The sequence below is a fragment of the Thunnus thynnus genome, chromosome 2 (genome assembly GCF_963924715.1).
Source record: "Thunnus thynnus chromosome 2, fThuThy2.1, whole genome shotgun sequence".
Lineage (NCBI taxonomy): Eukaryota > Metazoa > Chordata > Actinopteri > Scombriformes > Scombridae > Thunnus > Thunnus thynnus.
In genome coordinates this window covers 33,466,144-33,479,123 of record NC_089518.1, presented here as the reverse complement: position 1 = coordinate 33,479,123, position 12,980 = coordinate 33,466,144, and the positions used below count along the sequence as shown (strand labels likewise).

The 12,980-nt window shown below is 38.4% G+C and overlaps 1 protein-coding gene and 2 pseudogenes across 1 annotated transcript; 2 read left to right on the top strand and 1 right to left on the bottom strand.

Annotated features, from left to right (window-relative positions):
- On the top strand, positions 1-3,175 carry LOC137168645 (UDP-glucuronosyltransferase 2A2-like; annotated as a pseudogene).
- A 2,445-nt stretch (positions 3,176-5,620) lies between these two features.
- LOC137168663 (nuclear factor 7, ovary-like) lies at positions 5,621-7,453 on the bottom strand. The gene has a single exon (XM_067571408.1). It carries the CDS (start codon positions 7,322-7,324, stop codon positions 5,903-5,905), a length of 1,422 nt encoding a protein of 473 aa, XP_067427509.1. The 5' UTR covers positions 7,325-7,453; the 3' UTR covers positions 5,621-5,902.
- Positions 7,454-9,554: 2,101 nt separating this feature from the next.
- LOC137168636 (UDP-glucuronosyltransferase 2A1 pseudogene) lies at positions 9,555-12,298 on the top strand (annotated as a pseudogene).
- Positions 12,299-12,980: the final 682 nt, after the last annotated feature.

Sequence of the window (12,980 nt, the reverse complement as noted above, 5' to 3'; positions counted from 1 at the left end):
TCCAGAACTCAAACCAGGAACAGCAGCAGAAGTTCAGTAACAGATATTATTTACAATATATAACGTTATAACTCCAGAGACAAAGCTTATGTTTTACCATGAGTTGACTTTGACGTGACTTTACAACGCTGCTCTGAGACACGGTAAAGGTCAGATGATGTGTTTGTGTTGTGTTGTGTGTGCGTTTGTCTGCTATCCTCTGCAGTTGTCCACTATTTTCACGTAAGACAAAAGTAACAAGTAACGAGCCCATATAAATTTCAATAATTGTAATTGCGTTATTTTATTTTGAAAGTATTGTATTGTTTTGAAGTAATAAGTTACGTTACCACAAAAAGTAGTAGAATCACAAAACTGATCATTATCACAGTTAAATATGTTGACTGTTTCATTCTCAGATGACATGATGTTTATAAAGATCATAAAGGTGAAGCAGAAATCAACAAACATGGAGAAACTATGCAACCTGCAACCATCTCACTTCATCTGATGTGACTGACTTTATCCTGTTATTTAAAACAACAGCATGAAACTGGGAGTCTTACTGACACTCTGCTCTCTGGTGGAAGATTTATGAATAGAAAGTTAAAGAGACAGAAGGTTCAACCGTCTCCAAATCTCTGTTTTTTCTTACTATTGACTGACTGCAACTATTTTAAGAATGAACTCCAAACTGTGTTGGATCAGAAAACCGTTCAAAAGAATATTAGCAAATCTATAGTGAACATTAAAACCTTCCTGACACAGTATTATATATGAAGTCATCCTGTTAAAGTTGCACCTCTTCTTTGTTTTTATGGTTCCAGCTTCACTTCAGAGATGATCCAGTTGAGACTGGTGACACTGGCCGCACTGTTCTGCTCTCTTCTCAGTGCTGATGGAGGGAAAGTCCTTGTTTTCCCTGCGGAGGGAAGCCACTGGATCAACATGAAGGTCCTCATCCAAGAGCTCCACTCCAGAGGTCACAACATCACAGTGATCCGGCCTGAAAAAAGCTGGTACATCAAAGCAGAGTCCCATCACTACCAGTCAATCACCCTCGATGTTGTTCCTGGATTTGATGTGAACAACATGAATTATTTTACAACAAGACTGCTGCAGCTCCGGCGTGAGCTCCACACTTCACCTTCAGCTTTAATCAAAGCTTGGGAGGAGTTTATGAAGATGATGCATCATGTTCACAAAGCTGTGGTTGATAAAATGCAGAAGATTTTTGAGGATGCTAAACTGATGCAGTTCTTCCAAGAGGCCGAGTACGATGTTGTTCTGACTGACCCCTGCTTCGGCGGAGGGGTTCTTCTGGCTCATCGGTTGGATCTGCCTCTGGTCTTCAATGTACGATGGGCAATCATGGAAGATGGACATCACACAGTTGCCCCCTCACCGCTCTCATACGTTCCCATACCAGGCAGTGAACTGACTGATAGGATGAGATTTTGGCAAAGGGTGAAAAATGTTATCTTCTCATTAATGGTACTTAATGTCCGGGTGATAATAAAAGACTCACTACACACCATTTGTCCACCGTCACTTCGGTCCAGACGTCCACTATGATATGCTTGTTCAGGCAGCAGATATTTGGCTGATGAGAACTGACTTCACCTTTGAGTTCCCTCGTCCCACCATGCCCAACGTTGTCTACATGGGCGGGTTTCAGTGTAAACCCTCCAAAGCGCTTCCTCAAGATCTGGAGGACTTTGTCCAGAGCTCTGCAGAGCACGGTGTCATTATTATGAGCTTGGGGACCTTGGTGGGGAATCTCCCTGAGGATATAACAGAACATGTGGCTGCCGCTTTTGCACAGTTGCCTCAGAAGGTCATCTGGAGGCATACCGGGAAGAGACCGTCCACCCTGGGAAACAACACCCTGCTGCTGGACTGGTTGCCTCAAAATGACCTCTTAGGACACCCAAAGACCAGAGTTTTTGCACCAACGGACTTCACGAGGCCATCTACCACGGAGTTCCCATCGTTGGCCTTCCTCTGATGTTTGACCAGGATGATAACCTGTTCAAGATGAGAGTGAGGGGCGTTGCCAAAGTGCTGGACATTGGCACATTAAACAAAGACAACTTCCTGGAGGCGGTGAAGGAGGTGCTTCACCAGCCGTCCTACAGGGAGAACATGAAGGAGCTGTCCAGGCTGCACAGAGACCAGCCCATGAAGCCTCTGGACCGAGCCGTGTTCTGGATCGAGTTTGTCATGAGACACAAGGGAGCAGCTCACTTAAAGACCGACTCCTACAAGATGTCTTGGATTCAGTACCACTCCATCAATGTAATCACACTGTTGCTAGTGTCAGTCACGCTGATGTCATTGATTTGCATTTTAACAGTGAAATGTTTGTGGTGTAAAGTGTTCGGTGGGAAGAAAGAAACCTCAAAATAATAATAGATACACTATCCTCTCAGTTGAGTGGAGTTTTTCTGCAACACAGGGAGAAAGATGATGAAGATATATTAAACTCAGTACTAATCTGTATCTTGGACAACTGAGTTTTAATGATGATGGTACAACAGCACAGAGGATGTGAGCCTCTTCAGAGCAGAAAAGACTTGTGTCAGAGATATAATCCAGTCTGAAGATTTGTTTTTATTTAAAATTGAAATTGATGCTTTATTGAACAAACCATGTAGATGGCAGTTTATCAATCCATGTTTTCAAGATTTTGTTACAGAGTTGATACTATTGATTAAACAATAATGTGCATGGAAAAAAGTGACAAAGTGGAAATAAAATATCTAATGTTCAAAATGACCAGAATGTGTTGCTGTGGGAAATCTTCAGATGGGCCAATAAATCTTCAGGTCACCCACAACTTAGTATTAAACTTAAAACTTATAAGAGAAAGACTCAAAGAAATACACCACAGTGTATTTTGTTTCCATCTTGTGGCGATCACAGGAAGAACAATATATCCATGTTATTACATTCTGTACTCACGGTACAGTGCTGACTGACTAAACCTGCTTAAAGAATCAAATCTTCAGTGAAAATCTTCATTCTGCTGAAGAGTAGAATAATTTTAGAGTCCAATCACTTCAGCTCTTCCTACACAAACCCTCAGTGCTTCCTCTCTCCAATGAGTCGGTCTATAACAGACTGTTACAATACTTCACAACAGCAGCAATATTTTTTGTTTGTTTGTTTACAAAATAAAAACTGTAATATTTAACTGTCCCTTGGAGCATTTAATCATGCAGTTGGTTAAGTTAAGTTAAGTCAGAGGGAAACATTTTACTATCTCTGGATTTAATTCTCATTTCTAATGCTCAGAACACACTGATTTGTATTTTTACAGTGAAATATTTGTGGCATAAAGTGTTTGGCAGGAGGCAAAATATATTTGTGACTCATTTTTAAAGATTCACATCTCCGGTAGGAACCAATGTGTTTGGGACTGAGCGTCAGACAGGCCGGGGACAGGAAGTGTTGAAGGACAGACATTTGATCTGTTCATGACATTTGATGACAGTAAGAAAAATAGAAGATCTCCAGCCTCATCCTTTAATTTAAAGTGAATATTGTTCAACAGAACATCAAGTGATGAGGAACCAGCAGGATTATAAAGTGTTTTTAACTTTGACATCATGTCACAGAACAAAGTCTTCTCATCATGAGTGAACTGCTGCTACTTACTGCTGAACCAGACTGAATGAAAAAACACACAACTTCAAGTTTTTCAGTTGAATCTTTCAAGTTAAAATGATGAACGCCGACATACAAATAGACTTTACACAACACTTAAATCACAATCATTATCAACACCTTAAATGAAGAAATACAAAGTCTCAAACTGAAAATAGATATATTTCTGGAGGAAACTGTTGTAAATGATTTCTTTTAAATTGAACAGCCTCTTTTAGAGTTTATGTTAATGTCTTGAAGTAGTGGAGGGTAAACACACATACATTCAGTTTTATCATCTGAGGATTTGTTTAGTAAAGTTTTCTCTCCTTTTCTGACTGTTTCAATATTTGACACACACAGCGAGGTGCAGACCAGTGTGAGAATTAACACGACTCCATTAAAATAAACAAGTTGCACAACTATTTTCTAATATGTCATGCTTTATTACTCACATGTTTTGTCTATTTAGCATCATCAGGGTGGTATGAGGTTGTTTCAGGTTTCTTTCTATACAATCAGTTAATTTGTCATGTGACTTTACAAAAGGAAATATTAAGTAAATAAGTTCAGACTGTCCATAAATGTTGAAGAGGCGACACAAAGATTATGAGACTGAGTTCTGAAAACTGAAGTTGAAACAGTTTCAGTGAGAAATTTGTTGTTTTGAAAATAAGAAATTGAGATTTAAACCATTAATGGGTTAAAATAAAAATATTGTATTTTGCATAAACTGGTTGTATAATTGTTTTGTGAGATTTCACCTTTTGTAAAGTCACATGACTATTTGATAGATGTTTGTAAAGAAAGTGAAACAACCTGTATCTCCTTTTCTGACTGACACACATTTAGAATAAAAACCGCTGGTGATTTAATTACACATCATGACAAGCAGCATCCATCAGATGTATATTTTATAAAATATAGTTGATTCAGAAAAAAATAATTAAACTAAATTGTTTTAGTGTTTGTTTACTTTATGCTGATCATCATCTCAACATTGCAGTTTATCAATCCATGTATACACCACCAAAATGACACACACAGTATGCAGAATTAAATCAGAATTAAACACTGAATTAAAATAAAATTATATTAAAACACTTGTTTCCAAAGAATAAAACAACAGATTCACAACTGAAATAACTCATCAAAAGACCCAAAAATCTAAAAATCTAAATCTGACGACTGAAACTGTCACAAAACTGAATCAATCAAAGCATTCGGTACAGTGGATATATACTACTATACAATGTTGTTTGACTAAAAACAAGATGCTGATAACCAGGATAATTAACAGCTTTGATTTGTAAAGTTTGTCTCTTGATGATGTGAAACACTTTCAGCATTTGTATCCATATTTTCTTGTGAATTCATCTTTATTTTAAGAGGTGACACAACTAACTTACACACTGAATCTATTTTTGAAAGACAAGAAAGCAGAATCAGAGTATTTAACAACATGAGTAAATATTCTGTTGAAATCCATTAAACAGTAAACATAACAGAGTTACCATCTTTAATAAATTCATTCTAAATATAAAAACAACTAAATCCTGAACGGCTCAACGTCTTTCAAAAATTCAGATGAGAACAACGGTTTAGGTTTTCATGTTTTTGCATGAAAACAAGAAAAAACAATATCTGTGATCCTCAACAACAAATCAGTTCTGTTGAAGAACAAAAGAACAAATAATGATCAATCAGTCAGAATGATTTTTGATACATTGAACCACTGAGACTCTGAGTTTAAAGTATAAAAAATGAAATTAAAACATGATCAACACTGAAATAACTTAACTTAATTATGAATTAACTTAACTATGATGAAAGTTTAAAAAGCTCCCCAACTGTAGTATTTTGTACAGTCATTACAGTGTTTATTATATCTATATTATATTGTGGTCTGATTAAAAACAAGATGCTACTAACCAGGATAAAAAGTTAAAAACAGCTTTGATTTGTATTTGTATAAAAGTTCACCTCAGATGACGGATCAACATTTATTTACCTTGATAATGTGATCTAAATAGATATCGAAGTCAGAATATATACATAATATATTTAATAGTCTTTTAAAAGTGAATTTTCTAATGAAAACAATTATTGAGGTGTACATGTGTCTGTTTTGTACGTGAAAACCACTTTGGATAATTTGTTTCAATGAGCAAAAACATTCAGTGACCCTCACCATCAAATCAAATCTGCTTCAGATAAAAGAAAAAATAATAGAAAAGTAAAACCAAAATGCTGAAAACACAAACCTCCCTGAACATCACAGAGAAATCTGAGTTTTACTTATTTTGATATCAGTGGTTTTAGCATCACCAGCCTTTGCAACACTGAAATAAGGGAAGAGTTTCTCAGTGAAAGTGTCTCTGTGAGTGTAGATGTGAGTCATGTCTTCAGGGTCGTAGAAGGACACCTCCCCCCTGTCATAGTCCAGCTGGACTCTGATCCTCTGGAGACTCTTCTTCACACTGACAGTCTTACCAAGACCATTAGTGTATTTTCCACGGTCATGCTTTAAACACCAGAATCCATATTCTGGTGAAGCATTTGTTTCTCCCTTCCTGTCAACTGACTCTTTAGCCAAACCCACATTCCAGGCAGGATGGTCTCCCACCTCCACCTCCCAGATGTGTTTCCCTGAGCTGAAGCCCTCAGAGCCCAGAACAGTGGTATACTTAGTGTGTCTCTCTGGATTATCGGGGAGCTGCTGCTTTGTGTCTCCACGTCTCACACTGGTCAGATCATCAGACAGATAGAGACGGGGGCTGGCAGTGTTTGGGTCCAGAATGACAGGACTGAAGTGGACCTTCTCCTTCATCTTCTCCCAGACTCTGAAGGACAGGTTGCCCAGGTGTTTGGCCACATCTATCAGCGCTCCTGAGACCAGCTGTGGATCTGACAGTGAGCACTGGGCTCTGGCTCTGGTCTGAGTGGGTTTATAACTGCTGAGGAATGACACCTTGTGTTTCTGCAGGTCTTCTTCAACAGCAGAGATACTGTCTGACAGAGAGGAGATCTGCTCCTGAATCCTCTTCATCTCTCTGCTGATAGTCTTCCCCTTCTGCTCCTCTTCCTCCTTCAGAGCTGCCAGTCTGGACTCCTCTTCCTCTTTCAGGAACTGGTGGAGCTTGTTGAACTCTGCTCTGATCTGCTTCTCTGTGGACAACAGCTGCTTCTTGGAGTGTTGAATCACTTCATTGTATGTTTTCTCCACTTGTTTGTATTTGTTCCTCTTGTCCTGTAGAGACTTTAAGTCAGATTTCAGCTGGTCCTTCAGGTCACTGACTGCTTGTTCTTCAGGAACCAACTTGTGACTCTGGTGGAGAGAAACCTCACAGACAGGACACACAGCTCTCTGCTCATCCTTACAGAACAATTTAGGCTCTTCATGATGTTTGCTACACACCACCTCCTTTTCTCCTTTTCCTGTCTCAGATGATCCAGCTTTCTTTCTCCCCGCAAATGAGTCAGCTAGTTCCTTCAGTCTAAAGTTCACCCAAGGATATTCTTTTGAGGATTTTCTTTTACAAATGGGACAGTTTTTGTTTTTAGCTTGTTCCCAGAATTTTTGCAGACAACTTGAACAGAAGCTGTGGTTGCAGGTCAGAGACACAGGATCTCTGAAAGTCTCTGAACACACATGGCAACTCAGGTAACTTTCAAAGAGAGCTATTTTCTCAGCCATTTGCTTTGATGTCTCAATGATCTTTCAATAGTCAGACTCACCAAGTTACTTTTCCTTCACTTGATCACTTAAAATCCTTCAAATTAGTGTTTTCCAGCAGAGATCTCACACCCTGTAATGGCGTCTCAGCTCTGATCACAATGTCAAAATTTACTTCCACTTCTACTTACAACTGTCACAGGAAAAAATATTAACAGAAGGAAACGCTGACATGTAGTTTTGTCATCAGCAGATGGTCTTTCAAAGTTACATTTTTAGTTCCTCATTCTAAACAAAGTAAAGTGCTCATGTCTTAACATTTTGATCTCTTTTGTTTCTTTTTCTACAGCTCAGAAAAATCCTATAAACATGAAACAAGGAGAGGTTGGTGCTTTCATCTTCCAGTGAGGAACAAATATTTCAAAAGACTGACTGACACTAAAACCGTTTTTCAACATTTTTACTTTATGTAACTGTAACAGGAAACATGTTCTGCTAACACATCAGTATGATTGTGTTTATTTCATCCAGTTTCATTGAATATTTGGCATTCCCCAAAAATGCAGGTACAAGGTTAGAATTATTAATTAAACCCCAATTTGACCTGTCTAATCTTGTACAAAATGCCTAAAATTAAGGCTTACAAATTATAATTTTTCATATTTTTCCCCTCACTTCTTCTCTTTTATATAGGTGTTTATTCATTCACCCACTCATAATCTTTAACCTTTTATTCTTGTTCATAGTATTAGGATGAGTTGTGTCTATCCCATCATACATTGGTTGGAATGATTATCATAAGATTACCAACTGCAAAAAAAACAAAACACATAAAGATATTTAGTTGAAAACAACACATAAATGTTCTGTCAATGTCTTTACAATTTTTTTAATATAAAAATATAATAACTTCAAGGTTTAGATCTTCATTTGCTTCTTTTTTTGTAGCAGTTTTTTTTTTTTTTAAACAATCCAGACTAAACATTAAAATAACAAGAGATCCATATAAATACAAAAACACACAGAGTAAGAAAAATGTAATTCAGGCCAAAGTTGTTTAATAGTAAAATATCCATAAACTTTCTAATCACACACTACAGGATTATGATGTATCTATAACAGAGAAACTAGAGGTGTCAACATTACAGTCTTTGAGCTCTCTGGTTTTGTTGTAACTCCTCCAACATGGCAGCATGACTCTTATAACCATCAGGAAATGTTCTTCAAACTCTCACTAACATTTCTCTGTTTGGTTCAATAAATGCTCTGAAATGTAAAAACTGCAGTGACAGTGATCTGTTTTATGAGTGTGTTCAGAGAGAAAGTCACTTCTGAACGATGAACTTTGATCAGGATATTACACAACATTCAATGTAAGACTTTTCAGTCGCACAACAATAAAAAGTGTAGATCTGCTGTCGACTCTGAGACAAACAGACTGTTAATCTGCTGTACAACACCTTTCCACTGTAAGTAAAACATGAATTATTGTCATTGAATCAAGACATTGTCACTCAGTTTGCATCACATATTCACAACAAGGTGCAAACTGAGCTTGTTGATAAGTGTTAAACCTTCAGCCTTTCAGGCTGCAGGTATCCCAACATGTACAGATGCACAAACTGATGTTTGACTTATTTATCTCTCTGCAGAAGAAATAGAAGAGTTGTGAGGAACGTGTGCATGTAGGAGTGGATTCATTTCATATCAGAGTACTGGAGCAAACATGTCAGATATGACAGATGTTCAGTCCAGTAAAATGTAATTTGAAGTCAATAGATTCAAGAGTTTTTTATTGGAATGAACTGAACTAAGTGAAGTGATTTCTCATCTTGTTAACATGATTTGTGTCTGATATTTTTAAGTTCCTTTAAATGAAAATCTGTTGATGTGATTGAAAAAATAAAGCAATTGTTGAGGCATCCAAGAATTTCAAAATGTGATCAAATGTTCAAGAAAAGACATTCACTGTTATGTAATCATTATCAGTGTTGGACAAGTTATTGAAAGTAGTAATTGAATTACTTAATCAATTACTGCATATAAAGTGATTAGTTACTAGGGAAAGTAACTTTTGCGTTTGTTTTAATGCAAAAGTATAACTCATCGCAAAATCTCAGAGTTCAATCCACTCGGTAAATAATCCGTTTTGTTTTCCCCAAAACTCCAAATCAGTTCAGTTCAATCCAGTTTAACAAACATAAGAGAAAGACAATTAAAACTCCGCTCCGCGTTTTACCGCAGATCCAGAACTCAAACCAGGAACAGCAGAAGTTCAGTAACAGATATTATTTACAATATATACCGTTATAACTCCAGAGACAAAGCTTATGTTTTACCATGAGTTGACTTTGACGTGACTTTACAACGCTGCTCTGAGACACGGTAAAGGTCAGATGATGTGTTTGTGTTGTGTTGTGTGTGCGTTTGTCTGCTATCCTCTGCAGTTGTCCACTATTTTCACGTAAGAGAAAAGTAACAAGTAACGACCCCATATAAATTTCAATAATTGTAATTGCGTTATTTTATTTTGAAAGTATTGTATTGTTTTGAAGTAATAAGTTACGTTACCGCAAAAAGTAGTAGAATTACAACACTGATCATTATCACAGTTAAATATGTTGACTGTTTCATTCTCAGATGACATGATGTTTATAAATATCATAAACGTGAAGCAGAAATTAACAAACATAGAGAAACTGTGCAACCTGCAACCATCTCACTTCATCTGATGTGACTGACTTCATTCTGTTATTTAAAACAACAGCATGAAACTGGGAGTCTTACTGACACTCTGCTCTCTGATTGAAGATTTATGAATAGAAAGTTAAAGAGACAGAAGGTTCAACCGTCTCCAAATCTCTGTTTTTTCTTACTATTGACTGACTGCAACTATTTTAACAATGAACTCCAAACTGTTAAAAGGAATATTAGCAAATCTATAGTGAACATTAAAACCTTCCTGACACAGTATTATATATGAAGTCATCCTGTTAAAGTTGCACCTCTTCTTTGTTTTTATGGTTCCAGCTTCACTTCAGAGATGATCCAGTTGAGACTGGTGACACTGGCTACACTGCTCTGCTCTCTTCTCAGTGCTGATGGAGGGAAAGTCCTTGTTTTCCCTGCGGAGGGAAGCCACTGGATCAACATGAAGGTCCTCATCCAAGAGCTCCACTCCAGAGGTCACAACATCACAGTGATCCGGCCTGAAAAAAGCTGGTACATCAAAGCAGAGTCCCATCACTACCAGTCAATCACCCTCGATGTTGTTCCTGGATTTGATGTGAACAACATGAATTATTTTACAACAAGACTGCTGCAGCTCCGGCGTGAGCTCCACACTTCACCTTCAGCTTTAATCAAAGCTTGGGAGGAGTTTATGAAGATGATGCATCATGTTCACAAAGCTGTGGTTGATAAAATGCAGAAGATTTTTGAGGATGCTAAACTGATGCAGTTCTTCCAAGAGGCCAAGTACGATGTTGTTCTGACTGACCCCTGCTTCGGCGGAGGGGTTCTTCTGGCTCATCGGTTGGGTCTGCCTCTGGTCCTCAATGTACGATGGGCAATCATGGAAGACGGACATCACACAGTTGCCCCCTCACCGCTCTCATACGTCCCCATACCAGGCACTGAACTGACTGATAGGATGAGTTTTTGGCAAAGGGTAAAGAATGTTATCTTCTCATTAATGGTACTTAATGTCCGGGTGATAATAAAAGACTCTCACTACACACCATTTGTCCACCGTCACTTCGGTCCTGACGTCCACTATGATGAGCTTGTTCAGGCAGCAGATATTTGGCTGATGAGAACTGACTTCACCTTTGAGTTCCCTCGTCCCACCATGCCCAACGTTGTCTACATGGGCGGGTTTCAGTGTAAATCCCCCAAAGCGCTTCCTCAAGATCTGGAGGACTTTGTCCAGAGCTCTGCAGAGCACGGTGTCATTATTATGAGCTTGGGGACCTTGGTGGGGAATTTCCCTGAGGATATAACAGAACATGTGGCTGCCGCTTTTGCACAGTTGCCTCAGAAGGTCATCTGGAGGCATACCGGGAAGAGACCGTCCACCCTGGGAAACAACACCCTGCTGCTGGACTGGTTGCCTCAAAATGACCTCTTAGGACACCCAAAGACCAGAGTTTTTGTGACCCACGGAGGCACCAACGGACTTCACGAGGCCATCTTCCACGGAGTTCCCATCGTTGGCCTTCCTCTGATGTTTGACCAGGATGATAACCTGTTCAAGATGAGAGTGAGGGGCGTTGCCAAAGTGCTGGACATTGGCACATTAAACAAAGACAACTTCCTGGAGGCGGTGAAGGAGGTGCTTCACCAGCCGTCCTACAGGGAGAACATGCAGGAGCTCTCTAGGCTGCACAGAGACCAGCCCCTGAAACCTCTGGACCGAGCCGTGTTCTGGATCGAGTTTGTCATGAGACACAAGGGAGCAGCTCACTTAAAGACCGACTCCTACAAGATGTCTTGGATTCAGTACCACTCAATCGATGTAATCACACTGTTGCTGCTGTCAGTCACGCTGATGTCACTGATTTGCATTTTAACAGTGAAATGTTTGTGGCGTAAAGTGTTTGGTGGGAAGAAAAAAACCTCAAAATAATATAGATACACTATCCTCTCAGTTGAGTGGAGTTTTTCTGCAACACAGGGAGAAAGGTGATGAAGATGTATTAAACTCAGTACTAATCTGTATCTTGGACAACTGAGTTTTAATGATGATGGTACAACAGCACAGAGGATGTGAGCCTCTTCAGAGCAGAAAAGACTTGTGTCAGAGATATAATCCAATCTGAAGATTTGTTTTTATTTAAAATTGAAATTGATGCTTTATTGAACAAACCATGTAGATGGCAATTTATCAATCCATGTTTTCAAGATTTTGTTACAGAGTTGATACTATTGATTAAACAATAATGTGCATGGAAAAATGTGACAAAGTGGAAATAAAATATCTAGTGTTCAAAATGAGCAGAATGTGTTGTTGTGGGAAATCTTCAGATGGGCCAATAAATCTTCAGGTCACCCACAACTTAGTATTAAACTTAAAACTTATAAGAGAAAGACTCAAAGAAATACACCACAGTGTATTTTGTCTCCATCTTGTGGCGTTCACAGGAAGAACAATATATCCGTGTTATTACATTCTGTACTCATGGTACAGTGCTGACTGACTAAACCTGCTTAAGGAATCGAATCTTCAGTGAAAATCTTAATTCTGCTGAAGAGTAGAATAATTTTAGAGTCCAGTCACTTCAGCTCTTCCTACACAAACCCTCAGTACTTCCTCTCTCCAATGAGTCGGTCTATAACAGACTGTTACAATATTTAACAACAGCAGCAATGTTTTTTGTTTGTTTTTTACAAAATAAAAACTGTAATATTTAACTGTCCCTTGGAGCATTTAATCATGCAGTTGGTTAAGTTAAGTTAAGTCAGAGGGACATATTTGTGACATAAAGTGTTTGGCAGGAGGCAAATATATTTTTGACTCATTTTTAAAGATTCACATCTCCAGTAGGAACCAATGTGTTTGGGACTGAGTGTCAGACAGGCTGGGGACAGGAAGTGTTGAAGGACAGACATTTGATCTGTTCATGACATTTGATGACAGTAAGAAAAATAGAAGATCTCCAGCGTCATCCTTTAATAT